The following is a 27,949-nucleotide window of genomic DNA, read 5'->3' as shown; positions in this document are numbered from 1 at the left end:
TTTTTATGTACTTTCTGAAGTGCTAACTTCCTTAAACAACAACATCAAAATGGAGTCAGTATTTTCGTGTTCTATGATATTTGCATTGTTCAGTTTTGGAAGCATGTATGGTAAGATACTTTGATGACTAATTCATTAATTGATCTAAATACACATGTACAACGATTTTTCAATAGAATGAATTGTGCGGGTGTTAAGTACCTTTTTTGTAACCTGATTCAAGTTTATCGACCGGTTTATCCATGTCCAGGTATACAAACATGCATGTTAATGAATGCAGTGCTTCAATCCCTAATAAACACATAAATGTTAATGTACACTGTACTTTTCCCCAATCCATATTCAATCCTCTTTAAGACCAAACACCCTCTGTTATACAAACTGTCGATTTGAGCCTTCATTTATTAACTACTAGATTATGTACCGTTTTTCAAGATTTGCATAAAATTACATGTACGCAATGTCAGAAAGTTGACAGGTGTGAATGAAACAGGCGTGTTCATAATATAAGTAGTTTTGATGAAACATCGGAACGAAAATTAAAACAAAGTCAAGTACTGTTTAATTTTTTTTTAAATTATAAATTGTTAGAGATTCATATAATTTATTTAGCACGTGATTAAATGTTGAATGTGACAACTTATTAGATCATTGTTACAACTTATTCATGGAGAATTTAAAAAAAACATACATAATTATCACTAGATAATTTAATTCTGGTTGTAATGCGCTTTCTGATTGGCTAAAAAATTATTTTATATCGTATAAAGAATGTTGCCTACGTTATAGTATGACTAACGTCAAAAACGTATCAATATGCCTGACGTAACGTTTGAATTTTGTATAATTTTACGTCATTTTAAAGGTCAAATGACCGTTAATATCTACAATGAAGAGCAAAACAATTAAATTATAAGCAATGAATTCAATATTTATTAGTTTTATACAATATAAAATGGTTTGAAATAGTTTAGTACGCTTTTTTATAAACCGCGAAGCGGTTTATGAAGCGTGAACTGCCCCACACCATTTTTTATCGTATAAAACAAATACATATTTAATTCATCCCTTAAGTGGTGAAATAAACATCACAAATATCCCTAGAACCCACTCATTAATAAGGAAGTTTTATCGTCGCAAACCACGGTGTTAAGTACATAGTCCCTGAAACCGTGTGATGAGAGAGAGAGAGAGGGAATGAGAGAGAGAGAGTGAGAGAGAGTCGAAGTAAATCACATGTATAATACCAACTATGAAGGAAAGTAAGCTTCTATGTGTATATTAAGATTTAAATTTGATCCCATGAATGTATCGATCTTGACATTTAATACACTTTTTTTGGGGGGGGGGGGGTTGTTGTTGAGGTTGTAAATCTTCTATAGTTTCAATTTTGTAATTTAAATTATGGTGTTTGAACTTCATCATAACCTTAAATCTGTCAATTGAATTTCGTTTCAGTCATAATTTTCATTATTAAGATGATAATAGACTGTGCTCACTAACCGATTTTTATACAATCAAGGCGAATACAATTAAGAAATAAACATCAATTAAAAAAATTCACCGGGATATGAAGTGGGTTAGTCACGTGATAAAATCCTGTGAAGCCGAAAGGGCTTTTCAGTAGTTATGATTACGTACCAACCAACTTCATATCTGGGTGAACTTTTTAACATTGCTGTTTATTACTTATATTTACGTTTTGAACAAGACAAACCGTTCAAAACTGTTAAAATGACCGAAATTTGATGTTTACAATAATCCAAGCGACAAGCGATAAGCGCGTGCTTTGACCATTGTGACATCATTAAAAAGTTTATACAGAATTGAAAGTTTTCGCTATTCTATAGGTTCATATAAGGAAAAGTGTTTGCAACTGTAAATATTTCAGGTTATAATATGTCAAGGAAGAATAAACACAGGACGAGCAAAATTATAGAGATTCACGAAACACACAGTATCATTATTATTTATATAATGGTTTATGTTGTGTGTTGAAATTCAAACAAAGTTAACCATTGTATAACCAATAAATAACATTTATTTGTAGGCAAGAACATGTACAGAAAATCTTTATTTAAAACAGATTGATGTCGATAAAATACATGTTTTCAGAACCATTAATTACTTCGTTAATTTAGGTATTGAATCTTGAATTTACAATCTTGAATTTCGTATTTGTATCCTCGAATAAGCCTTATAGGCTTTCGTACTACATATATACCTAGCTGTTTTAAAAAAATAAGAACTACTGCTTGACGTTTATAAAAACAATTTAAAGTCTTATTCAATATTCTGATCTCAATACGATGACTTCTTTTTACGAATACATTTAACAGTAATATTTTTTAAAAGAAAATGTCGCCTTGAACAAACCAGCATGGCAGCAGCATCCTTTCAAAGGTAACGACGATTGGGGAGCGGATCGTGCTGTGGACGGACGGTATACAGACCTGTCTGCTTTTGGAGGACAGTGTACGGAATCAGGAAGCTACAAATCAACGGCAGAATGGCGGGTTGACCTGGGAGAAGTACTCAGTATACATCACATCTTTATAGAGTACAGGACGGATAATGTTGAATGGAGTAAGTTTAAGAAAAGAAACCAAAACAGAAAAACAATAAGTAAAAGAATAACAATATCTCAATGGATCGTTTTTTACAATAAAATATATTTGCCAGTAATTACACTATGTCTAAGCAACATTCGTTGAGTCTTTGTTACATATTTACTGACATTTTTTAAGCGCCAGTTACATGCTTCACCACATGCTTTCGTTTTAAACAGCAAAAACAAAAAACTTCTATTGCGCTCTAAGCTTAAAAGTACTTTGTTAACAACTTCGTGCAAAAAACTGAAAAAAATATGGATATGCACGTTATGCCCTGTAAACTCTTGCGGACAAGTGTTTGCAAACCGACACAATCCTGAATTAAATTACAGCAAAATTGTTGTCTTCATGGAAACAAAAGTGTTTATTTTATAATTTTCAAACTTGATGAAACTTTTACAGATTCATTAATATGTCTAAATTATGTCTTTTAAAAAAAATATTTGAATTTCTATAGCTGCAATATATTGAGAGTGTTTGATATATTGGTTTACAAATAATCGAATCTAGGTAAAAAATATAGACAACAGTTACATGTGCCATGGAAACATTCATACCATTTTCATTCAACTATAGCCAATTTATTATTTCAATTTTGCTCTAGATTTTGTAGATATATTCTGACAAAATAGGTATGAAGAGGGCTGTCATTACAAGGTTTTTCCGATAATAATAGGATCATATATGATCGGTAGTTTAAAAAATAAAGTTTCAAGGGTGTTTCATATCGGCTATGAATGTATAATCAACAGAAATCACCCTTTATCTTCTAAACAACTTCAACCAAAGATTAGCATTTGTCAGGATTTATGTGAACATTGCAACCAGATTCCAGCAAAAAAAAAAAACTAATTATGGTTTACTTTTTTCATTTTTGTATGATTTGTTTGGGTTCGTTCATGTGAATTTTTACGAGTGAAAAATGATAATGTGTCAAAAATGAAGGTATCTTAGGTATTTTCCCGATTTTAATTGCACTTCCTTTAAAAGCGTGTGTTTTTTCATTAAAAATCTTTCAAATCTGCAGCATAATTACCTGGTATCTTGGGACAGAGTATAGCTACATTTCAATGACATCAATCATCTAACTTTTATTATTCTTTCTTTTTCGATTTTCTTTATTGGTGATCGTGTTGAGATATTATTATTTATCAATAGAATTTATGATCAACACATTAATATTTTTCATTGTATCAGACACGAAAAATGGCTATACCAGTAGATTCCTGGGATACTCTGTTTACATATCCAACTCAACCGATAAAGAGGACGGAGTACTATGTTTTATGGACTTAACTTATACCGCAGCCAAAATACCCAATCCTACAAACATAACGTGTGCCATACATGGGAGATATGTTATCTACTACAACAACAGGACTCACTTCCCGGATCCTGCTGGGTATTCTATCTACGCATACAACGAGCTGTGTGAGCTGGAGGTGTATGGTGCTTATCTTCATATTAAATATCAAAGATATTTGATAGCAAATCAATGATTACCCGATTGTTTGTATTTCGTTCGAAAACTTTACCATTTAACACCCCACTTATATAAAACACTTTACCTATCACAAGCAATATTTGAATATCCTCTGCAATATCAATATTTTAATGTTTTGATAAGGATGTCAGGTGACAGGATATTACGGAGAGGACTGTTCCTTGCCGTGTTCACAGAACTGTCAGGAAGGTCACTGTCACATTGTAGATGGAACCTGCCTTGGCTGTGTCCCAGGATATACTGGAGCTAGATGTGATACAGGTTTTCAATACTGAACAAATTAAATTATAAATTATTTAGCACTAATTGCTTCCCGTTTTTAGCAAACGTAGTTAGCTGTAAAATTTTTACAATTTTTCTATCATTCTTGCTCACAAATAAAAGATCGTTTGTAGCTGATAATGTAATGTTAACAGGATGGTCGGGAGAACACAGCGTTTTTTAAAGATAAACTCAACAAAATAGTTTGTCTTCATTAAACAATAACTTCAGCAAACTAATTTCATATTCAATCAGAGACAGTGTTTTGTTTTGGTTAAATTTTACAGAATGTAATAATTTCAAGTACGGTCTGGAGTGTGATTCTTCATGTGGTAAATGTTTAAATGGTGTAAAGTGTAAACACGTTAACGGAAGTTGTCCAAACGGATGTGACGCAGGGGTTTTCGGATATAAATGCGATAAAGGTGAGACTTTATGGACATAAATACATGCATAAAAGACCTCCTGGCTTGCCATTTGAATGTGACGATCCATCTTTTTTAAAGGAAACGTGTATTTCTAGTTTTGTTTATCGTCTTTACCGAAATATACTCATTCTTTATCTCCAGGAAAATAAACATGTACATTTTAGTTCAAATTATATAGACAGCCATATGATTTAATCTTCAATAGAACACACTTTTCATAGTATAAAATATGATACATTTTTACGTATCTACTTTAAAAAAAATTTTTTTAGAGTGTTTTACGGGAAAGTATGGATTCAATTGTAAAGAGAATTGTAGTATACATTGTGGAGTTCCCGAGAGATGTGACAGGGTAACAGGAAAATGTGAGGGAGGGTGTCAGCCAGGATGGAGTGACCTCACATGTAAAACTAGTAAGGATTTCTCTGTTTTGTTCTGCATATTTCTGAATGAAATCAATTATTAAGATACGTCTGGAAATAGTTATCAGAAATCAATTGAAGAATGCAAAGGGCCAACGTGTAGCGGAGATGAGTATTTTCTATCAATTGCATTATTTCTTTAATTTTCAAACATGTTTTTCTTATTATAAATAATTTAATCAACAGTTTTAAATGGTAAACGAAACGTGATTATATCAAGAAAAAAAATAAGAAAATGTATTTGCATCAGAATGCCTTGCCCAAATGTAATGTCAACGGATTTGTGAAAACTCTAAAGATAACGAACTGCGTCATCACATTTACTGAAGTTGTCTGTACGGTTGTTACAGAAGTTAGTTTAGGAACAAGTCTAATTAAGGTACTAGCAATTAATACCAGTATTCAGTTTCATGTTGTTTAAAGTTACCAAAATATCATATCAACTTGGTAGTGTACATTGAGGTTAGACTACAAGATCACACAAAAGTCCAAAATTTAATATAATATTTTACAAAGTAAAATTCAATATTCAATCGTCTTTTAATACATTTCACCTGGAGGTATTTCAAACAAATTTATATTGCTACTTGAAATGCACATATGTTTATTTATCTAATAGAATGCAGTGTGGGTAAGTTTGGACAGAACTGCAGCTTTCTGTGTGGCAACTGTCTTCTAAAGGAACAATGTCATCACATAAATGGTACCTGTCTCAACGGATGTGTTGAAAACTATAACGGAAGTTATTGTACACAAGGTAGTATTAACTCTGTTTGTAATCACATTAAACCAATTGAACTTTATCTGCAAATACTAAAAGCTACCTGATCACATATTCCTTCAGATTTTAAGGCAAATTTCATCTGAAGAAACCATAGCTGAGATCGTTACACAATGATTATAAATTAAAGCAATACATACTTAATTTATACTGATGCATTAAAAACAATCTTTCAACTTGTCTTCATTTTCAAGATTAGGCTTACTGCTTTTGAAACAGTTCAATTCTGTAAACATGTTCAATAAATATATAATATTTTTTTTTTATGTTACTGAACTGAAATCAAATTTTGATCATTGTCCATGTGGATGTCACGTTAATGTTAGAGGTGAATGTTATAACACCAGTATAACACTTACACTTGCCCCATTTTAACTCACAGAAGGTTTTTTTAATGTACAAATGGAGATTGACATAATATTTAAATTGTTTTCGGTTTTTTTATGCAAGTAATATTAAAAATGAAACAAATCTTTTGAAGTAATAGGTATTAGTTTTTATTTTTATTTTATACTGTATTAACGTTCAGATTTCCGAATTTGATAATGATTGATTGATTGATTTTATTTCACTAGCTATTGCATTAACTGATGATGATCATGCATCAGTGAGCGAACCTTACACTACACTATATGTCTGTATTCCGATAATAATCCTGAGTGTATCGCTAAATGTATATCTCATTATCAGGTAGGCACAACGTTTTTCATATTTCTCAATTGATTTATTTACATAAACATTATGGCATTTCTAAAGATATTTTTGATCCTAGTATTATTCTGTCCAGACATCTAAGACACAGAAACAGCGAAGGGAAACAACAGAAGAACCCAGTGAACGTCGATGAACACGTTGAGACAACACGTTTTTCAAAGACCGTGTATGACCAGGCTGAAGAGAACTCTGCGTATCAAGAGCTTGGAGAGATAACGAAAGAATCACAGTATGATAAACTCTAACAACGAAACTCTTCAAACAGAAATATTGATTGATTTTGTGGGTTTGAAGTTCTGAAGATTCTAACTAAAATTCTAAAATTATTTTGATATAGTAAAGCTCTAATTTATAAAATTCACAAGATAATATGAGTCATCATATATCGTAACGTTTGGTAAACTAATTTAAATACATCGTATGTTTAAATAATTTTAAGCAATGATGCTCAACAATACAAGATTTTTTTTTAATTTCCAGATTTTATTATCCATTAATATTTTTCTTGTCTTGTCTCATGTGCTTGACCATATCTATTTTTCCTATATAATGTAGCAAAATCTTTAAGAACAGTTAAACAAGTAATAAAACTCTTTTATGTTTTCTTACAGCCTGTTGAAAATTCTTTTAACACCAAATTCAATTAAGATTAATTTGTTTACCTTTTTGTTACCAAAAGAAATTGTCATTCCTTCTGATAATTTTCCACTAATTCATATTGTACTGAAAAATATTCAATATTGCCGTAAATTATGTCGTTTACTATAAAGAAATGCCTTGTAGTTAGAAATTTTGTTGTTTCTGTCTCTTTGTTCTTTTAATTCAAAAAAGCAAATGATATCATAAAGATATTTTGATAAAACATAAAACTGTAGATGCTAGTTACAGAAATTTAAAAGTGTTTTTAAAATCGATCACTCCTCGTGCTTCTATTGGGTCACGTAAATGGACCAGGTCCAGCATATTTTCAAAAGCATGGAATATCATTAGTTTTTCTTCATATTCAAGAGTATGAGACATAGAGTGCAATGTTGCTTAAAAACAGTTTTTACATGTATTATTGTTCATGTTACTTTGCATGTTATATTAAAAAATGGTCTTAGAGCAAGCAGGCGCTCAAAAAACTGTTGGTTAAAATAGTAACTTTTTGTAAAATTATCTCCTTATTAAAAAACTATATTTCTTTTATTGCTTCGATTCGATAACTTATCTTTATAAACCTGAACTAGATATATACATGTATTAACCTAACTTTCGTCAAATATCCAGCTCTATTCATAACTTTGAATTTTGGGGCATAAAAGCACTTAACCCGCACATAGTCCTTTTGTGCAAAGTTGGATACAAACATTCAAGTAGATAGACAGAAGGGTTATATAAACCCCCTGTTACAATTTTGAAAATTCGTAGGTGAAAGTTTAAGAGCAGCTTGTTTCGATCAACTCGGAAAGAGCCGTGAAACTGTGAAAACTATTTTTGGGGGGGGGGGGGGGGTAAAAATATCAGATATTCCTCATCGGTCTCTATTACTTTTTCTAATGCATAAAATGTGATCGATAGGTTTATGCGTAAAAAAAAATGTATGCTATTTTAACCACAACGACAGTGTTTAAAAGTCAAATTTATTTTGGTAACCTTTGTTAAAACTTTATCATAGTTTAGAACATGTAATCTTTGTAAGGGGTTGATTTAAATAAGTAGTCCTATAAAACAATATTTTATTTTAACGAAAGTTTTGGAGCATCCAGCCCTGGATATATTAGCTGTATACCATATAGAAGTAATATCAGTATTTTACCTTGTTTGATTTTTTGTTAAATGTGGCTGAATAGTCCGGTAGTGCTCTGACATATAAGTGAAAACTTGGAGTCAAGGTCAAAAGCCGAGATGTAACACCCAAACACCCAAAGATTTGGTTTATTTTTTCCGGTTTTCCTTAAATAAATATTATCATACAAGCCAAACAAAGTGTGAATATGTTAACGGAAGCTCAGATCCACGAATCTAGATGGTGAATCTCTAAATGAACCGTATATCATGACAATCTAATATTTAACTTTTCCTTTGAAAGAGTATTGTAACTATAGCTCACCGACAGGTTTGCTAGCATGTGTTAAACTTCTGTGTTGTCGGTTGTCTAATGTTTAGTGCTTGATATGTTAGATACTGCCTGCGTCTACCTGTCTTAACCTGTTTATGTCAGCAGTATTTTCAAATAACTTTTACATGTACTGTGTGTGCTGTGTAACCATTTTGAAGTTCTACAGACACAATTATAGATATCCATACTCTAATTGCATTGTTGCAATACGTACCGTTTATTTTGTCAATCATGCCAAGTCCCATATAGTCAGTTTGTCCATGTTTCACATATTTACGTTTCTATTCACTGTGTATTTCAGTATAGCTGCCATTTTGTCAATGAGATCAAACGTATTATGTATCCTTGGATTTCATTGCTGGAAAGCGATAGAGCCTGATATATATATATATTGTAGATTCCTAATTAACTGCAAGGAATTGATAACCACGTAAAATCGCGAGAGGCACGAATTTTTAAATCTCGTTACTAGTTTCTAAGAGTTAAAAACTCTCAGAAATAAGGATGGAAATTCCCTGATAGCAATATCATATTCTCGCAATTAGACTGGAAACAGCGGGATCGCGGAATTAAGTTATCGCGTAATATAAGCAATTAACAGTATATATATATTTTTTTTTTTCGGGGGGGGGGGGGGGGGGGAGAGAGTGGGGTTGCACTTGCACGTTGATTTTCACTTGAGTTTCTTTATTTCTTTTTTCGTTGTTTCGGACGATTATCGTTTTTCTTGTCCAGTTGTCTAAGACACAAGTTGTTAAATAGTTACACGATTAATCATGTATATATCTTGTAATAGTTTGTGTCTGCTTGTATACGTACATACCCTTTCTCACCTATTTTTGTGCAAACTTACTCTGCTAGTTCGGATTGGTTCTGTGTCCAGTGTCTATCTATTTATATACGGTATTACACAGATTACGACCCATGACTCTGCTTCTTATTTTTTTACGTACTAATCCTTTTTATTTTTGATACCAATGTTTACACATTATAGAGTTTGTTTACAACACATTGGATTTATCAACTTTATATTGTTCTCTTTGTACGTCTCACTTATGAACAAAATATTGCAGTATTTGAATATGTACACGATTGAATTACCAGTTCAAAAAGATTAAATTGATCTAACTAGTAATATTTTTTGTCTTATACCACAGAACCTAAACCTGTGTATAATCTTTTTTTGTTTTGCTTGTAAATTTTCTCTAATTAAGGTTTTCCGCTCTCAGCGGAAAACCTTACTATTATTCTGAAAAATTTTCAAATTTCTTATTTTTTTTTTCTTCTAGACGCCAACTTTGATCCTTAATATCTCGCTCGTTTTTTCACCGATTGTTTTGAAATTTTCAAGACTTATAACATGCCGCGTGATGTTATCGTTGCATATTTTAGTTGAGGAAAATCTCTATCCGGTTTTGAGTTATTCCCCTTTTAGTAAAATTTAACGACTTCTTTTGTCCAGGGGGTTTAGCTTTAACGATGACTGACAGAGTCTCAAAGATGGGCTGGTTTGGAAGCTAATACATTGAATTTGTGCGAGATATATTTTATTTATTATTTAAATGCAAATAAAAGGGGTGGTATAGATGTTGAAACTAAGGTAAGAAAAAAAATAAAAAAAATTCGCGTATTTTCCGTGTTAGTTTTCTACCTGATAAAAATTTGTTATAACATGTATTATAAAAGTTCTTGGTCTTACCCAGACCTTTCATTCGGTATACCGAAAAAGGGACTGGCCCTAATAATTAGGGAGTTAGAGGCGTCCAAAGTGTTTTGTCAATAACTTAAAAAGGAATAAATATTTCTAATGCATTATTGAAGCAAAGTTGTAAAGAAATTAATTTTGAATCCTTCTACAGTATTCAATTTAATGTTTTCGTAATTTATAGTCAGTATTTGCAGAAACTATTGTTGTCAGTTCGGTCCATTTTTATGGGGGTGCGCACGTTAATGAGGTTATGAAAGGGCTTCTTGTAATGCACTAACTGATACATGTAGCGCGCAAAAATAATTCCACATAAAATTCCAAAATGTTTTTATACATATGTACATTTTCATTTCATATAGATAAACCTCTTTGACCTTATTTTTGTTGTTTGTTTCATTACTGTGCTCCTGTCTATATTTAGATGCATTACGAGACTCAGGTAACCGATCGATAGGAGAGTCGCTAGCTGTATTCAGGCCGTCGCCTAGACGACAATGCATGTGCTTGTAGAGCTGGACGTACACGATTAACGCCCCACTGTGTTACTGTAACAGAGACATTTTGAATTGTTTCAGTACTGGGAGATGTGTTAATAAAATGGTTCCAATGCATGGTAATTAAACTCAACTTTTCTACAATACGTATACACGGCCGTCTTATAAAGCACAATGTGTATTACTGACATGACAATTTAAACGAACGCGGGATTGCTCCCGATAGAACAATTCTTTTAAAGCAAAAAAAAAAAAAATACTGATTTGCAATGGATATAATATATTTATTATCGTGAAGATGATTTTAAAAAGTGAACTTAATATTCGTATACGATAATACCAAACAACCTTCAGCAGCAACTTATAAATTACTAGTATTTATTCCATACATAATTCTAAAGAGGTAATTAAATAAATTTTATAAATGCCTTATACTTGTATTCGCTATCTTCCATGGAAAAAAGTGGCATGGAAAAAATGTTGTTCAATGTTCATCAAATACGCTGTAGCCTTAGCAATCGAAAATAATTAACAAACTGTATATTGATAGATTGACATATCAACAAACATTCCGACCCGCATTGTGTTTTCTTACAAGTTCTATAAAACGTAGACTCAATGACTGAATTCTTTACCGTTTTCCGTCTGGGTTACTTTGAATCACGTGTGTACGTTATGTGTAGCCATATAGATGAACACTTTAAGTGTTTAAATTTTAAAAGAAATTGTGTACATGCAGAGCATTGCAATGCTAGGACAATAAAATTCCAACAATGTATATGATGAGGCCGGTCAGACTGATACTGGTTCTGCTTGTTCTGCAAATAGCGATGTAAGACGAAGAATTTGGGTGTTATATTTTAAACAAATATATTTATTGCTTTCTTAAAAGCTTGCATTACTCAACAAAGTATTTTATTGGGATCATTCTTAGTTACCTTAGCTGCATATATGTATCGCTCTGTCTGTATCCCGGAAAAATTGACTACCATCCGAAATTTTTCATACAAGGTCTACAGACTTGCAGCTAACATTACCTTTAAAAATACATTTTAGAATTTGCCGCTGTTTATAAATTCATTAAAAAGACGCGCAGAATCAAGTGGTTATATGGCGTTTGATATGGGATTTATGACGTCTATTTATATTGTTTTCATTAAAATTATTTCATTATTTCAAGCTTGTGGGTGGAATTAAATCAGTTTCACATGTTATATGACATAAAGATGTCCTCTCCCCACTTTTTCTCGAAGCAACTATTTTTATAAATTTTACATAAAAACATTGAATTATCATGGAGTTGCCCCCCCCCCCCCCCCCCATTTTGGTAGCAAGTAAAAAAAAATGGTATGAAAATCATGAAATTATGAGTGAAATTTTGAAAATTTTGGAAAATTCAATTTTTTTTTCTTTTTTTGCTTGTCAAGATTTGTTGGATGAGTTTCCCCCCCCCCCCACACTTTCAAAAACGATGCTACGTGCTGGAAATTACTCATATCTTTATTCCCCTCTTTAATAATCAAAACAAACATAACCGATCCAGATTAATATAATTACATGTATCAAAAATAAACTTAAAAAACAAACTACACATTGATCCTTCGCCCACAATATTGCCTTTTCGATATTTGTCATCGTTGTAGACCCGTGTAACAATCTGTTAAGTAGGTGCTTGCACGAAAAAGAACCCCTTGCTGATCTACATTTTCATTAACGCATACAAAGAAAAAATATATATTTTGATTTATTTTTGAATTTCTTTTGATGTAAAAAAAAAAAAAAGAGAAGAAATTGGTTCTCAGTCTCTCTTTATGCCTGTTTGTTAGCGGTTAATCCAAGTTCATTTTGAATATCCTTTTGTAATTTAAAAAATGCGATGTAAATTTTTTTCATGCAATATTTCGGATAAAGCAATGAAGAGTTGTTTCTTGAAATTTTATTAAACCATAAAATTGTAAAATGCTAACATTGAAAATTGTGCCCGATTTCTTTCTTTTTTTTAAGGTAAAACTTTATTGATTTAAAAAATGATTCTTTGAGACAAACAAATTGACATAATCAATAAGAGTTTGAAAATCTCTAACTGCAGGTATGTAGCTTTTTGTCAGAAAAAGAATCGGATGGACGACCTAGGACACAGATCGTCCATCCGCATTTCTTGAAAATTGTCATTATTTTCGTACGCGGACGCAATACTCACCGAGACTAAATGGTTCGTATCTTAAGTTTTAAGTTTTAACTGCTTTGAAAGGTAATATTGGTTTTCTGATAATTATGAACATGAATGATTAAATAAAAATGGTTAAAATTACAGTAAAATTACCGGCATCGGTCTTCTCCGTGCGCGGATCTAGAAGGGGAAGGGTTCCAGACCCCCCCCCCCCCCCAGCGAAATTTCTTTCAATTACGTGTACATTATAAACTTACCAAATATGCCTCGGACATCCCTTTGCAAACTCAAATAACCGTCTGACTTTTCAACCCCCACCCCGGAAAAATTTTCTGATCCGCGCATGTTCCCCCTCCTCGAAATACAAAATTATTCTTCAAAACCCCTTGTAAAATTTCCAGGATCTCCGCATATATACTAAGAGATTCATTGGCGCTTGCGTTCGATAAAAATGCGTGTTAAACGTTTGCCAGTGGTCTTTTTACCATCGTACCGGGCATAACCACAGTCCCACTCTGTGAATAAAATGCGGCGAATCAAACTAGAGAGAACGTGTTAAGATCTGTATTTGCTTATAAACATGTAGTATCATCGTGCAAAATGCACTGTTCAATTATAATTTTTTTTTTACTTTACTTGTAAAATTCAACATCTGTTTCGTAATTTTTTCTCACAGTTTATTTCTTACATAGTTACTTTTTTTATTTAGTGATTGACACTTATTAGACTTTATAGAGACAGAGTGTCATGTCTCAAGGACTGTTAATCTCTTAAAACAACATTGTGCAATTATCAGATTTTCATTTCTTGGACATCAAAGACTCATTGAGTTTATTTAATTATTTTATATCTGTGAACCTTTCACTCAGCTTACTTATACCATTACCTGTTAATTGCAATTTATTCTCATTGTTAAGATTCATATAAATAGTTATGTACAATTGTCAATGCGCAGTCTGGAATACGGCGGCCAGCCCCGGCCACGTCCGACTCTCCCAGAGTCTTGAGTCCGGAGGCCACTTCTGGCCATATCCGACTTGTTTGTAACATGTCTGTCTGTTAAATTGTTATAATGTTGCCATCGTTGAGTCTCGTCCAATAATGTGGAATCCTGCATCATGATCAATTGCCTGTTTATTTCTCTGGAACTGTATACTGGTGGACCTTCGGGAATACGGCAAACCTACCCTTCGTTTTAGCTTACGGCCCACAGCGCGCCCCAACCTTTTACCTTATACACTTTACGCCAACATTCCCTCACCCGGTTCGTACTGCACACGACCGATGTAGATCCAGACGAATTCTCTATCACCGTAAAATCTACACGGTCACAGAAATATAATACTTTGTTTCTCAGTGTTTACACATCTAATATTGTACGATGGTCAGCTATCAATTTTTTGTAGTACGTCACAAGTATGACGCAGCTACGACGGAAAACCTAATCGTTGCTTGCAACGAGCTCGTCTCTAGTTTTTATTATCCATACTAGACAAAGTTCCATTCACAATTACGTATATTATATATTAATTATATTATTAAGTATTATTATACCTATTGTAATTACTGGTCATATAAATAGATGTACAAATATACTTATATGCATTTATTAATCAATATAATATAAATTATGATTTCATTGTCATCGTTGTACAACACAAATGTCGAAAAGGATTTATATACGCAATGTCCATTATCCTATCCGGTTTTTTTTGGGATGCATAATAAATCATTGTTAAAAAAGTGTAAACTTTAGAGCTATTGTTTGTACAATTATGATTGATAGGTACTGTAAACTATATAGCATATTATTATCCTCTGTGAATATTTTCATTATTAAATTACAAAAACTTGATATTCTGTCTTAATGTGAAATACATTCCCTGCTGTCTGACCATGGTGCATTATTATTGAAACTATTCACCGGTGGCATTCGATTTACCTCGTTTTCGAACTTCTTGATGGTTAAAAAATAAGAGTTATCTTTTATCTTTTTTTAACTTTACACATCAAACGTGACATAAATATTTCAATTCTAATACATAGGTATTAGTGTGCTTTATAAGTCAGGTCAAAGAGTTTTTGTCTTTTCATTGACATTGTTCATAGGTCAGTATCTTTGATCCAAACACATGCCGCAATGATTTAACGTAATGTTTTTATGTACAGTTCAGGCTAGTGAACCAAGAATATATATTTTTTTTAAATTCAGAATCCAACTGAATTGCGCATTTCAGTAAAATACTAACAGCTGCCAGCGCTGTGGCATTAAGAAAAATGCAAATACATCCGAAGAAATAAAAATATAAACAAAGTAGCATCAATCTCACGAAAAAAAGTCCAGGAAGAGTGACAAAAATATGCAAGAAGCCAAAACATATGTAATATGCCTATAATATAATATGCACATTTTTTTTCCCGGGCAATAACATACTTATACTTATTAGCAGATCTAATTATTCAACATCGTCTTTTAATTTCTGATTTAATGACTATTCAAAACAAAGTATGACTATATCATTGTTCCCTTCTACAGTTGTTTGTTCCTCTGGTTCTGAACAGATATCCGTGGTTATTTTGAGCTTTAGTCTGAAAATGATCTATCATAATCTAACTTTAATAATGCATGTATATTCATATTCTACAACACAAACCAAAAAAGTACTCAACTTAATAACCTAAGGTAGATTATTATGGAAGAGAAAACTTGAATATGAAACTATATTATCTTGCATAAGGTTTTAAAAGCGAACATATTTTCAATGTTTTATGAAATATATTGTTTTAGTTTTTCTTAAAAATAATAACCATTGATATCTTGCCAACAATAAATGAATTTATGCCCCTTCTAAATTTCTTCCTTTTATCATTTTAATCTCATTTACATTGTCTTTCAAATAAAATAAATAAAATTAAAAGTCATTACTTATTATCATAAAACAATTCATGGCAAGATTATTTATCTGTCTTTTTCAGAACAGAAAGGTCATGTGAATTGCAGTAACTTGCTAAAATTAATTTAAAGACCCCCATTCTTTGTTTTGATTTTGAGTGCTGCTATTTATAAAGATAGTAAAGGGATTACTTTTAAAAAGTTGAATGTATATCAAAAGTATGCCCCAAAAAATCATTTTAGGATTTCAATTCAAATGTGAAATCCTAATGCAATGTACTAATTCAGTTTATGAATTTGACCTTTCGAGCTAATCATTTGGGTTTTTTTCATTGTGGGGAAGAAGGGGAAGTCCGAAATGATGTATATTTTTTTCCAGTTCAATAGTGTGATACCGTTAAAGAGGAAAGTGTCACAGACTCCTTGGCCCTAGAATGTACACTTGAAATACATGTCATATGCGATTAAGATAGTTAAACAGGACTAAAACGTACACACGCATGCATTTCAAACTTAAAGTGTTTTGCGTAAACCCTGAAGTTTAAGATGAAAAAAGCAACAACAACAAAAAAAAAGAAAAAAGGAAAAAAAAAACATACATAATTTTTTGGTAACACGTATTGACAGGGAGATCGCCTTTGTGAAACAAAGCACACGCTCAGACTCCACTTGGTAGACCAAATTACTGCAGAAAACAACTTTGATTGTCTCCAATATATTGATTTACTTCATGTCAGGACTGAAAAATCAGACTGATTAAACATGCCCAATTCTCTAAAAAGACACGTTTACTTTACAATTGCAAGGTCAGGAGAATAAATCTCGATTTCAATAAGACTGTATGGCGGAAATAAAAAAAAATACACTGCAGTCATTAAATCAATGATATACGCTCTAATTCACACGGTTATTCAATGCTACACTGTTAACCTATTGTATACTGGGTATTATTTGTTTGAAATGCGTTATATTTTTGTACTTCCTGGATGGTGTACTCCCTTAAACACAAACATTATAATGGAGTCAGTTTTGTTGTGTTCTGTGTTCTTTGCAATGTTCAGTTTGGGAAGCATGTATGGTAAGATGAAGACTTATGTATTTATTGATTTAAATTAGGGATGTAAGTTTAATTCGGTTTGCTACGTCGATTAATCGGAGCGATAGTCGGGTACTCGATGATTTATTTAATATTGTGTGTCCTTATCAAATCAAATAATGCTACTGCCACATATATCTTAATATCTTCAACTAAAAAAATGAAAAACTTGCGATATATGTATTTGATTATAATAAATTGAAAAGTAATTTATTAAAATGCTCTGGATTTTCCTCTTTATTGTCTACAGCTTACGCATTATCAAGCTCCATTACATCTTGGACAAATCAATTGTGACTTGTTCAATGTTAGATAAATAATTGTCCATGTGTAAGCAAGTATCACAGATTAATGCTTATAAAAACAAACGCCTTGAGAGATAATTATTGTTATGATTAAATTTTCGATTTTTCAAATACATTATCTAATAAATAACTGATTAGAAGAAAGACAGATCGTTCTTATGTACAAGCACATGCCTCCCCGAGTAAATTAAAAGAATTCAATTAACGGATCAAACAGAGAGGAAATTTCTTTTTTTAATGTGTAGCCAACAAACTGTCATATTGATTAAAAACAAAAAATATTTTTAAATCGTATTCATTATATTTATATTACGGGTAATTGACCATAATAAGATTTCAGTCGATGATCGGTATGATTTAGCAAAAGTCGAGTGCTCGTTGACATCCCTAATTTAGTTACATGTATGTACAACGATTAATCAATACAATGTAATGTGCAGGTGTTAAATACTTTTTTGTAACCTGATTCAGGTTTATCGACAGGTTTATCCATGACCAGGTATACAAGCATGCATGTTAATGAATGCCGTGATTCAATCCCTAATAAACACATACATGTATTTGTACACTGTTCTTTCATCCAATCCATATTCAACTTTCTTTAAAACCAAACACCCTCTGTTATCCAAACTGTCGATTTGAGCTTCATGTAATATTTACTACTATATATGTACCGTTTTCCAAGATTTGTATAAAATTGCGCAATGTCAGAACGTTGACATGTGTTAATGAAACAGGTGTGTTTATAATAATATTAATTTTATTAAATAGAAAATTGAAAAACTGTCAAAAAATACATCAATTGTTAGAGATGCATTTATCAATGTTGTATACAATATCATTATGCTGATTAGGTCAAACTAATGTTACATTTAAAAAATCCCTTGCCAGTGGAACTGTGAAGGTTTGTCAATCATTCTGTCCCAACTTTGTTTTCTAGAATTTATTTTCGTTACGGTTCGGCTAATTGATTTCAAACTGCATGTGTAGCTTCAGAGGCCTGCCCTACAGAGGCAGTTTAACCGTCGTCACTTTCAATAAACATGTAATGTGATTAGCACGTAATTAAATGTTGAATGTGAAAACTTATTAGATAATTGTCACAACCTATCCACGGAGAATTTACAAAATAATATAATTTACGCTAAGTGGTGAATTAGACCCCTCTCACTAATAAGTAAATCCATCGTCGCAAACCCCGGTGTAAAGTACACAATCATAAAACCGGGTGATAAGAGAGAGAGAGAGAGAGAGAGAGAGAGAGAGAGAGAGAGAGAGAGAGAGAGAGAGAGAGAGAGAGAGAGAGAGAGACGAAGTAAATCACATGTATATTAAAAACTATGAAGGACATGTATTTTACAATTTGAATTTGATCCTACGAATCTCTCTCTCTCTCTCTCTCTCGCTCTCTCTCTCTCTCTCTCTCTCTCTCTCTCTCTCTCTCTCTCTCTCTCTCTCTCTCTCTCTCTCTCTCTCTCTCTCTCTGTGTGTGTAATGAGTAATCTCGATCATGACATTAGTATACTTCAACATACTATTTTTTTTTTGGGGGGGGGTTGTTTTTGAGGTTGTAAATCTTCCAGTCTTTCTGAACTTCATCATAACCTCTATTTTAGCAGGTTGATTCTTTCAATTGAATTTTGTTTCAATTATAATTTTCATTATTTAGATGATAATAGATTGTGCTTCACTAACCGATTTTTATCGTTTTGAGGCGAATACAATTCAGGTTAAAATATGTCTGAGAAGAATGATCATTAAGATTTGCGAAGCACACAGTATTATTACTTATTCAATGGTTTATACATGTATTGTGTGTTGAAATTCAATTAAAGTTAATTAAACCATTTTATAACCAATAGATATCACTTATTTGTAGGCAAGAACATGTACGGATTATCTTTATTTAAAACAATTTGATGTCGTTAGAATACAGGTTTTCAGAACCATGAATAACTTCGTTAATTTAGATATTGCATCTTGAATTTAGAGTCTTGAATTTCGCATTTCGAATATTGATTTAACTTTCTAGGCTTTCCTACTATATGTATACCTAGCTGTTGTGAAAAAATAAGAACCTTTGCTTGACGTTTATAAAAACAATTTAAAGTTTTATTCAATATTTTTATCTTAATACGATGACTTCTTTTTACGAATACATTTCACAGTGATATTTTTTAAAAAGAAAATGTCGCATTGAACAAACCAGCATGGCAGCAGCATCCTTACAACGATGTGTGGGGAGCGGATCTCGCTGTAGACGGACGGTATACAAACCTGTCTGCTTCTGGAGGACAGTGTGTGATATCAGGAAAACACAAATCAACAGCAGAATGGCGGGTAGATCTGGAAGAAGTACTCAGTATACATCACATCTTTATACAGTACAGGACGGATAATGATGAGTGGGGTAAGTTTAAGATAAAAAACGTATACAGAAAAACAATAAGTAAAACCATCACTGCAATGAAATGGTTACGGTCTACAACAATTAATAGTTACACCTTTACCGCTGTTGTAGCGCATAAATACTTTTTTTCCTTCAGCTAAAAAATAGGTCAGGATTAATTCTTCCTCCTTGGTTGGAAAACGCACTCCACTGTATTATTTGTTGCTCTGTAAAACATCAGTATATAATTCTCCCTGAGCGGAAAGCCGCGTCCTGGTAAATCATTTTCCTCCTGTTTTTTAATTACATTGCAGTTACAGTAAGTGTAATATCTTGTCCGTTTTATGTGTGATGTCTTGTCAAACATTTAATTTTTCAAAATTGAAAAGTAATCACAAACTGTTTGATAAGAGGTGCAATGTCTCATTTGATCGATTTTTGCAAGAAAATGTATATACCAGGAATTACACTATATCTAAGAAACATTCGTTGAGTCTTTGTTACATATTTACTGACATTTTTAAGCGCCAAATACATGTATCATCACACTTTATCGTTTTCAGTAACAAAAACATAGATAGAGGGGGTATTTTGGGTGATGCTTTCTAAATACTTGCGACAAGTTGATGCATACCAACACCAATCCTGAAATGACTGGGTGTTCTGTTATTAAAAAAAAACAATCAAAACATAATAGTAAAGTTACATCAAAATTGTTGTCTCCATAGAAACAAAAGCTTTTTTTACAATTTCAAAATCTTAGAAGTTCATAAATATTTGTAAATTATGTCTTTTTAAGAAATTCTACATCTGCAATGTATTGAGAGTGATTGTAATATTGGTTTAAAAATAATCGAATCTAAGTAAGAACTATAGACAACAGTCACATGTACCATGGAAACATTAACACCATTTTTATTCAACAATTTGTATTATAGCCAAATCATGTCATTGTATCTTATTTCATTCTGTAATGATTACAAAAATGTTATGAAAAAACAAGACCATATTCTATCATACTAATCAACTGAACTGAAAGCTCCTCGCACTGCATCCGTTTCTGACTGTCCGTCTTTTCACAATTCACATTTTGAACTTAATCTCCAGAACCTCTGAGCCAATTCTAACAAAACTTAACACACATTACCTAAATATTAGGGAGGTTCAAATTCGTTAAAATAAAAAGCAACATCTGTTTTTAGAGGGGATGGAAAATAAAGAACTATATAATAATCTGCTATGATTTTAAACATTTGACCTTTAAGCTCAGTTCTACGTCAACTGCACACTTTTTGCAAAAATATATGCAGAAAGTTTTGAAGATCTTATTAAACAAGATATACACTACTTAATTGTCAAGATATTTGTTCTGTTTTCATCACAGCTACGGCTAGTGTAGCTTAGGTGAGCCACCTGGCCCTTAAGCCTCTTGTTTGCGTAACCTATTGCTATGTTAACATTTTATTATATGGTGGGAAAAGATAATCTTACATGCACATTTATCTATTACGAAGTGCGAAATTGTTGACGCGTTTCTTAATGTAAAATGTTTATTCAAATTAAGTTAATAATATATTTTGGTATTTATTTTATGTATCAGATATAGCATTTAATAGTTGTCGTATATATATAAATTATCATAAAACCCTTTGCCAATCCCTTAAGTTATACTTTCAACACTAGTAAAAGCATCTTTATTGTATTAATTCATAACTTTAATGATTAAAAAAATGCAAAAAGATGTGATTGTACAAAAATTAATATTAAATATATCTTAAAATACTTGCAAATGTACTTGTAAATAATGATACATGTGTTTACTGAATCATACTCTATGCTTAGGAATGCTTGCAATTTTCCTAGCTGCAGAATAAAGATAAATGTACAGCAAAACTCGAATATAACGAACACGGATATAGCGAATTTACGGCTATAACGAATTATTATTCATGTCCCGGCGAATTCCTTATATGAACCTTTAGAAAATTAATGTATATAACGAACACGGCTATAACGAATTTACGGCTATAACGAAGTAATTTTAAGACCCCCGCTGGCAAAATTTTAACGTATTTTATCATTTTTATAACGGATTTTTTTCCATTTCAAATTTCATTGAAGAGACATGCAATTTTAAGATGCATATATAAAATACTCAAATTCAAATAGTACACGGAATTTTTTAAAAAATTGAAATGAAATGGTTATATTGACATTTTTTGTAAATGACGGTAATACTAATTTTATAACTTACGATAGTTTAGAAAACTGTTAGCCGGAAAAACCCTTAATTATTTTATAACGAATTCGCTATAATATTTTTTACGAATTCGTTATAAACGTATAGCGAATTACGGCTATAACGAAGTTTTTTCTATGGTCCCTTGAAATTCCTTATAAATTTCGAGTTTTGCTGTACTTCTAATTATAAATCGAAATGGCTTATTCAAATAAAACTCAGCACAAGTGTTATGCATAAAATATGATTTCTCAGCAAAGAAAACATCACTTTCATCAAATTAAAACATAATGTGATTCTGTTTAAACATACTAATACTAATGCTTGTATTATAAATGAATTTTATTGAGAAATTGTCACATTTGTCATACATTGAATAGTAATTTCAAAGATTTATCAATACTACAATACTAGAATAATATATTCGAATTTTTGGCCTTTAAATACCGATAAATTAGAAGATCATTTTCTTTTGTTTGATACATTTTGATTATCAATGGTACTTGAAGTTTATCAATTTGTTGTTTTTTTTTCTCAATTCAGCTTCGCTAATTAATTATATCAACAAAAATTCCTAAAAAGAATTCCGGAAGTTATTTAGATTTTTTTTTATTTTACAGTCTTGTGCATGCGCATTACATTCACGCTAAATCATGGGAAGCTCTTTAGTTTATGCTTCCACACTAAATAAATTCAAGAAAGATATTACAAATACGTGTGAATTTTCATTGAAAATTTGCTATATATTCTGTTCATATATATTTATGATTTTATATTAGAGAAATTATAAAAACAACAAATATACATATCAACTAAGTACTTACTTTGTGTCTTACTAATGGCAAATAAAAATTTGATTCATGCACAAAATTCACATTATATTTCTTCGGAGAGTGAAGATAGACTGTTCTATTAGTAAAATGATAAATGTCATACAGAACCGGTTCAATCGAAAGCGAGCAAAAATGGTGGTGAAAAAGTGTTGAATTCTTCATTATATGGATAATATTTTTGGATGAAAGGTATTTACAGTCTCAAAAAAGGTTTGTTATGATTAATTTGACTGTTTTTGTTTCAATGCAACCAAAATCTTTTGGAGCGATCCTGCAATTCTCTGCTTCATTACGGGTATCTGAGAGGCATTCTAACTGTAGTGAAGGCCTGTCCCGAGACACAGATTATTGCAAGGAGAGTGTCGTGAAATTAATAGCATTATTGTACGCTTATAGCTTTGTTATGTAAATGTCAACGATAATAACGAAATGTTGATGTATCTATTTCATAAATGTTCGATATACAGTATCAACCCGTGCATACAAGTGTCAAAGTCTATTTTAAGATTATATAGGTAACGAACTTACAACCACACACAAGCACAAAATACAGCTACATGTATAAACGTTTTAGTTCCTCCTATTTGAAGGAGCATTCTCAATAATTTTAAATAATTTTCGTTTCATGGGTTCACATTTGATAAGAAACATTATATTGGTCTCAGACATCGTCTAAAACATACCTGGGGTACTTCCGAAAATGATGTGAATATTAATATTGACTTAGTTGGCAATGTTACCTTGAGATATTTTTAAATTAAAAGTCTCTGCTTGATGAGTATTTATTAACGCGGGGGTGTTATGGAAGCATATGGGTAATTAAGCGTCTTATTTTGATTGTTACATGTATATTCAACATTTTGAAATTTAATAACTCTGTTCAATCAGATCAAAAACTTAGTAATATCCTTTAAAATAGATGCCAGTGCAATAAAATCGGGTAGTACATTACTGCCACATCGGTTTACTATCAGGTGACAACTATTAATAAGTTACGTATATTCCTTAACATATAATGAGATAGAACAACACTACCCAGCGGTTTCCAAAATACAATAAACATTCCAATGAAAACATCACAGTCTGTCGAGAACCACTGCTATAATTCTATATTCTTCTTAATTAAATATTTATTGATCCGGCTCTCTAAAAACTCTCCCAACTGTTATGCAGTTTGCACGAAAAACAGTATTGTGCATCAAAACAACAAAAAACATGGATTTAAGCAGCACTTTTCACCTTAAACATTCATTTGATCGATAAGTGTAGTTCAATATAAACGGGGTTGTGTTGTTCTAGTTTTAATATTACTATATATATCTTTAGATATGTGAACTTCAATAGATATTTATTAAATTAAGGTACCTTTGATTTTTGAATCATTTTTTTTCTGTCTGGGAGGATTCGATGTCAATTTTAGTTTCTTCATTTATGAATTTTGTAATTCTAAATACCACAGAGGAATTGACCCTGATTCCTGAATCAGTGCATGTTAAATTGCAAATTTACTGTATCATGTCATTTAAATTCAAATATTTGTAGAAAAAAGTTAAAAGATATTTGTAATACATTTACAATCCATCCCATATCTCAATGACAATTATTCAATTTGACATAAAGACCAATAACCACAAGACAATTTTAAAAAGTACATTTATGTACATATTAATACATTAGCTACATGCATTTTGATAAATTACCATGATTAATCTTTAAAAACACCCCCCCCCAAAAAAAAAAAACAAAAAAACAAATTAAAAAAAAAAGAAAACAGAATAACAATAACTTTGGTAAACATATTTCATTTTTCTTAATATGACAGAAAACTTAAAAGGAAGTAACAATATTTGCTTTCTCCAAAACCGAGAAACTACCATAGTTGATTTCATGCCACCACATGCATGAATTTCAAAGCATTTTACACAAATGCACATGTAACAAACAGTTTGTGAATTATTTTGAAAATAAATATGTGTTCATAATATAAGCATATATGAAAACTTTTTTTCCCCAACAATTTTCTTATTGACAGATGACACATGCGCGTTTCATTTGTATGTATATTATCCAAGCTTTTATGGTGGAAGGGGAGTTTTTATTATATTATACCAGAACATGTGATAGCTATATTTTTGATCAGACTTTTCTTTGCACCTCAAATTTTATGGACTTGATTTTCTTTTTATGTGTTAATTTTCTAGCTTATTTTTAGACAGGGATTGGAGGAACTAAAAGGGAAATGACTCATATATTTTTTTTTTAATTTTAGATTATGATTGAATAAGAAAACATTATTATTACATACATGCAATTAAATTAATTTCTAATAGAGCATTGTAATTAATATGCATAACTGATATCCGATTACAAACCAGAAGTAACAAGTATTCATTACGTCCGTCTACACTATATAAACATGCTAAGGCATAGGATAGGATTTCAGAAACACTTATAGTGGTTCATTTTAAAGCTGTAGTGACAATATCTATGGGTCATAACAAAAATAAGGTTGAAATATTGAAACTTTTGGGATAAAAACAAACGTTCTTAACATGCTTCCTCAACACTGCTCTTTTGGGTCTCTCAGCACATAAGAGTTCTATACTGCAAAGGTAGATAACCCATTTTCCAAAAATATAACCATTTTTGACCTAATTACATCAAAACCCAAAAGGTAGCTTCCCTATCATGATTTACATTTTAGATAGCGGAAATTTAAATGATTTTAATTATTTGCCAGTGAAACGTTGAGCTTGCCGCATTTTTTTTTATAATTGTTTAGTAAAAATGGTCAGTTTTAATAAAAATTAAAGTTTGGGTCGAGTTTCCATGACAAGTGGTCAGTACATGTATAAAGGCAACTTAACATGTGATTTTTAAATAGTTTAATAAGGTCTACAATTTGGAATAATTTCGACAAAATCGTTATCTATGCCTGCTGAAAATGTTTAAGTGCTTACAAGGAATGGCTCTTAACTATGATAAAACTGGTTGCTAAGGTAGTATTTTAATTTTTTGGAAAATGATTACAAATTACACTTTTAAAAAGAAAAATAAGCATTTTTTCTGTATTTTTTTAAAATTAGATTATTGATGGTTTAGTTATTATTCTTTTGCTTTCATATTTTCTGGTATCGCAATGTTAAGATATATTGAATGTGCAACAAGTTCTTTAGTGATAAAACTCTTTTTTTAAATGTTGTTTTACTTCAGATACAAAAAATGGTTACACCACAAGATTTTTGGGATTCTCTGTTTACGTGTCGAATACAACAAAAAAAGAAAACGGAAAACTCTGTTTTAGAGACGCCAGCTATACCAAGGCCACAATACCAAATCCTACAAACATAACGTGTGCCATACACGGGAGATATGTTATCTACTACAACAACAGGACTCACCCACCGTATCCTGCTGGGTATGGTCAGTACGCTTTCAACGAACTCTGTGAACTGGAGGTTTATGGTCAGTAAAATCAGATTAAAGTGATGTAAACTTATCATAGTAACATATCTGTGTTTTGGATCATTTTTATTTTCAAAAATATGCTTGATCGCTAAAAAACTTTTAAAAATTGTTTTGGGCGACAAAGGTTTCAGACCATAAGAATTTAGTCAAAATGCACATTTATTTTTATTTCAATTACCCGATTTGTGTTTTATATCATATTTCTCAACACAATGTCAAAAAAGGAATCTTTAGTCCGAAATCAAATGTTTGTATACATGTTAAATTTTTTTGTTAAAGTGTCAACTGGTCAGCAAATAATTATTGTATTTTTGATTTGAAAACATTTATGGTTTTAAGTTTGACACAGTTCCTTGGTTATCAAATATGTGTTTCCTTTTTTAATATAACACTTTCAGTGTCTTAAAATTTGACAATAATATATTTGTAACATGTAATACCGGTATTCAAATTTCGCCCCAACGCAATATTATGTCAAATATTTTCACAAGGTTGTCCCACACCAGGATATTACGGAGAGAGCTGTTCCTTACCTTGTCCACAGAACTGCCAGGAAAGAAATTGTAACATCGTAGATGGAACGTGTCTTGGTTGTAATGATGGATACAAGGGACCAACATGTGATGAAAGTATTAACTTCACTTTTCACAGTCTACCTTTATATATTGAAAACTATACTGTCATCATATATTCATTTTCTAATGTTGTTTAACTTAAATTTCCCATGCTATACTGGTATTATACTGATGTATTTAAAAAGATATAATTGGAATTTTTTTTTATTTTTTTTTATTTTGTAAAACGAATATTGCAAATGATAATGAAAAGTTTTACAAAGTATTGCAATCAATAAATGCATGTACATGTGATTCCCCTTTTGAAATAATATTTTGTTGATCTGTTGATATGACCTTTTGAACTTGAGTTTGTTTTCCAGAGTTGATGTCATCTTCTAGTCATCCTGCATCAACCAGACAATTATCAATTGCACTTTATGCCTGTGTTACCATTATCATTCTTAGTGTAACACTTAATGTGTTTTTCATAATCAGGTAAGCAAATATTTTAATTTTTTTTTAAAATTCTCAATTGACTTTCATCAATTATGTTAAATTTGTTTGTTCAAAATTATTCATAAAAATGCGTAAACATATGCATAAAAATAATTATATATTCCTTTCTAGACAACAAAGAGACAGCTTATGCATAAAACAAACGAGCAAAGAAAACCTTGATAAACGCTTCGTTGGAAGAATCAAGGGTACAGAACAGTTGGATATTTTTTCAAAGTCCACGTATGACACAGCTGAAGACAACACTGCGTATCAAGAGCTTGGCGAAATAACGAAAGAATCCCAGTATGATAAACTATCTTGACAAAATCCATGTAAAACCAGAGTACAATTATGTGTAAACACTCCATTAATCGAATCTTATTGTAAACGACATTTCCAAGATAAAGCTAGATTAAGATACAAGTGATAAACACAACATAAAACTGTGCCATTAGGTTAATTGAATAGTTTGGAAA

The 27,949-nt window shown here is 31.4% G+C and overlaps 1 protein-coding gene across 4 annotated transcripts; it reads left to right on the top strand.

Moving 5' to 3' along the window:
• On the top strand, positions 1 to 27,944 carry LOC117688332 (scavenger receptor class F member 1-like). 4 transcript variants are annotated; one of them, XM_066069475.1, is made up of 14 exons: positions 1 to 110; positions 2,356 to 2,586; positions 3,810 to 4,061; positions 4,240 to 4,377; positions 4,665 to 4,802; positions 5,078 to 5,218; positions 5,847 to 5,984; positions 6,584 to 6,698; positions 6,781 to 6,951; positions 19,675 to 19,899; positions 26,164 to 26,415; positions 26,910 to 27,047; positions 27,356 to 27,470; positions 27,603 to 27,944. In XM_066069475.1, the coding sequence occupies exons 1-10, from the start codon at positions 50 to 52 to the stop codon at positions 19,886 to 19,888; spliced, it is 1,599 nt and encodes a 532-aa protein (XP_065925547.1). In that variant the 5' UTR covers positions 1 to 49; the 3' UTR covers positions 19,889 to 19,899; positions 26,164 to 26,415; positions 26,910 to 27,047; positions 27,356 to 27,470; positions 27,603 to 27,944. The 4 variants fall into 4 exon arrangements, with proteins under 4 accessions (XP_065925547.1, XP_065925550.1, XP_065925552.1 ...); XM_066069478.1 differs by having other exon boundaries at positions 6,796 to 6,951; positions 27,603 to 27,943; XM_066069480.1 differs by lacking the exons at positions 19,675 to 19,899; positions 26,164 to 26,415; positions 26,910 to 27,047; positions 27,356 to 27,470; positions 27,603 to 27,944 and having other exon boundaries at positions 6,781 to 7,244.
• Positions 27,945 to 27,949: the final 5 nt, after the last annotated feature.

Source organism: Magallana gigas, chromosome 1 (assembly GCF_963853765.1).
Source record: "Magallana gigas chromosome 1, xbMagGiga1.1, whole genome shotgun sequence".
NCBI lineage: Eukaryota > Metazoa > Mollusca > Bivalvia > Ostreida > Ostreidae > Magallana > Magallana gigas.
The sequence above is the reverse complement of the archived record's forward strand: the minus strand, read 5'-3'. Positions and strand labels throughout refer to the sequence as shown.